Source organism: Fulmarus glacialis, unplaced genomic scaffold (genome assembly GCF_000690835.1).
Source record: "Fulmarus glacialis isolate BGI_N327 unplaced genomic scaffold, ASM69083v1 scaffold39752, whole genome shotgun sequence".
Classification (NCBI taxonomy): Eukaryota; Metazoa; Chordata; class Aves; order Procellariiformes; family Procellariidae; genus Fulmarus; species Fulmarus glacialis.
In genome coordinates, this window is record NW_009200457.1 from 5822 (window position 1) to 8542 (window position 2721).

Sequence of the window (2721 nt, forward strand, 5' to 3'; positions counted from 1 at the left end):
CCACAGCAGTGGGGCTGGGAGGCAGAGGGGGAAAGAGAGACGAGGGAACGGATTTGGGTGCAGGCAGATCTTGCAAACCGTCCTTCTGAGTACAGAGGGCCTGCTATATGCTCCACATGGGTCTCCCCTCCTTCCCGATCCCCCCACACCACAGATCTTCATTTGTTTTCCTCAGGCTCACAAACTCTTCCCCAGCTGCCAGCATCCTGAAGCCTGGGGAAACAGTAACAAGTGGCCATGCCAAGTGCTAGGAACGGGTGAGAGGGTTTAACCTCGAGGAAGGGGAAAGCAAAAAGCAGTAACTGGTGCTATGGGTACCCGTTCCCTCTCCACATGTGGTACCTATTGCATCCTATGCCCTTCAAGGGCAAGAGTGCTCTTCAGGGTGTGGTGAGGCACCACTGGTGGGCTGCCTGCCACCAGAAACCATCAACTCAAATGTAGCCCGGCGTAGCTATATAAAAACATGCACACACTGCTCCCCAAGCGAAAAATCACACCAAAAAGTATAGTGTGTTGGGAGGGGAGAATAAAAATAACAAGTGACTATTCAGAGACAACCTACTGTTCACTTGATTGGAAATGCAAAGCAGCGTGATGGCAGCAGACTAGCTGCCCATAGAATTGCCTCCAGAAGGCTAGCTTGTGCTTGGATTTAACCCCACCACACAGCAATCAAACCGTGGTCAGATGGGAAACCTGCAGCACTCTTCGGAGTCATCCAGTGCCCACCCCATGCATTCCCACCCTGTCGGATTTGGGGTGCACAGACACAGAAGGCTGGTTGCATGAGATGTTTATTTGCCTCTCCTCCTGTGTTATAGGGGAAAAGTCCTTGTTTCCTTGAGTCATATCAGTCCTAGTGCGTCTCGTCGTATGTGCCAGCTCCCTTGTAGGCTCCAACGTAGCCGCTGCTGTCCATCAGATCCTCGCGGCCAGCAAGACCCTTCCCTTTGCCACTCTCATCAAAACGCTCTTTGTGGCTGCCGGTGTATTTGCTAGTGTCCGTCAGCCTCTCGACCCCACCAACCTTGGTGGCTTTCTGCAAAAAAGGAGGCCAGCAAAAGGCAGCCGGCGTTGGGAAACAGCTCACAACCAAGCTCTTCCCTACATGCAAGGACAGCACACGTCCTTACAGCAGGGAAGAATGGTCCCGTGACAGCTCCCAGTGCACAGCAGATGAGGAAACGCATACTCACCGTGGCGCCCACGCTGCTGGGCTCCTTCCCCTCGATGAGGCCATACACAGCCTGCAGCGCTTCCTCTGGCGATTTGCCCTTGAAGCGCTTGCAGCAGAGCTCCTTCATGGCCTGCTGGAACTCGGCAAAGGTGATGGTGCGGGCACCCTTGGTCCTACGGCGAAGGCAGACCAAGAGGAAAGTTACCTCGCTGCTGGGTGGCAGCGGGATGGAAACCCCCAGGGCTGCCCCTCGGACGAGAGCCTGCCTGCCTCCTGCCATTCCCTCCTCCCGTGCGGCTGTGCTGCCCACCGTGCCTCCCTGCGACACTCACTTGACTTTGTTGAATACGATGTCAATGTCAGTGCTGGTCACGGCTTTCCCATCCATCACTCCACACTCTTTGCACATCTTGGAGAAGTTTTTCCCCGTCATGTCGTTGCCACTGGCAGATGTGTCACCATATACCGCAAATTTACGGAAAGCATTTTCTACCTCAGACATCTTGCTGCTGTGGAGAAAAGACGTTGATAGGGAAGGAGCTGAAGACCATCTGCAGCTGCTGGACACACACTCATGTCCCGTGCACCTCATCTCCAGCAGAGCAAAGGGCACCACCCACAGGTATCTCTCCACCATGGGACAACTAAGATGACCACATAGGTATCGACACAGAACACCTGGGATCCAGGCAGGGTCTGGGCAGGGATGGGTTGGAACCCAAGGCAAGGCAAAGGAAGGGTGGAGGTGGGGCTCTGGGGTGAAGTAATGAACGCTGCATATGAAGGAACAAGGCATCCAAAGCTTCTGAACCTTTTTAAATACAAGTTTCAGTTAGACTGTCTCAATAAAAAATGCCTGCATTTGTAAGCTGATTTATGCTTTGCCTGTTATTTGATGATAAAGAGTCCAGATTGTCTTCCAGGCCCCAGATCAGTGCCTAAATCTCACAGACATTCTTGCAAGTAGTCACCACGAGTTGTCCCCATCCTTCCCCATCACGCTTCATCCCCTGAATTGCTCCCTGAATTAGGTTGTCCTGCTCCTGACACCAGTAAATTTTCCACTACTGATCAACTTTTAGACCGCTACAATCAGGTATCAGGGACCTCTGAGAACATAAAAGCCATCGCTCGGATTGTAATCAGTCCACCATGACTTGAGCAAAAAATCCTGCTGCTTGTGAGACCCCCTTGAACCCCTTTGAAATCCCCAGCCTCTCCGACAGCCTTGCACTTCACCCAGGGGCTCTGGGTCTCAAGGTTATTTGCAGGCTGCCATTTAACATAAATCTTGTGTGGGTCTGCACCTCTCTAGAGCAAAAATCGGACAAGCTTGTACCAGGGAGGCTGCGAGCATGAAGGGGGCGGCGGGGGGGGTCCGGGTGTCCTTGCTGCAGGCCCTCCCAGGACCCTTCCCTCCCTCCCTGGGAGGTGTAGACCCAGCTCACCTGCGTGATCCGGTGTTGATGGTGATGGCACTGGTGCTGGCGCTGGCACTTTCCCCACTGTCCTGGAGGCAGTGGGCACTCAGAGCCGCCCCT

At 53.8% G+C, this 2721-nt stretch overlaps 1 protein-coding gene across 1 annotated transcript; it reads right to left on the reverse strand.

Moving 5' to 3' along the window:
• Positions 1–783: 783 nt before the first annotated feature.
• Positions 784–1716, reverse strand: LOC104073729 (tubulin polymerization-promoting protein family member 2-like). The gene is made up of 3 exons (XM_009573609.1): positions 1513–1716; positions 1200–1353; positions 784–1042 (listed from the first exon to the last, which is right to left on the reverse strand). The coding sequence occupies exons 1-3, from the start codon at positions 1680–1682 to the stop codon at positions 860–862; spliced, it is 507 nt and encodes a 168-aa protein (XP_009571904.1). The 5' UTR covers positions 1683–1716; the 3' UTR covers positions 784–859.
• Positions 1717–2721: the final 1005 nt, after the last annotated feature.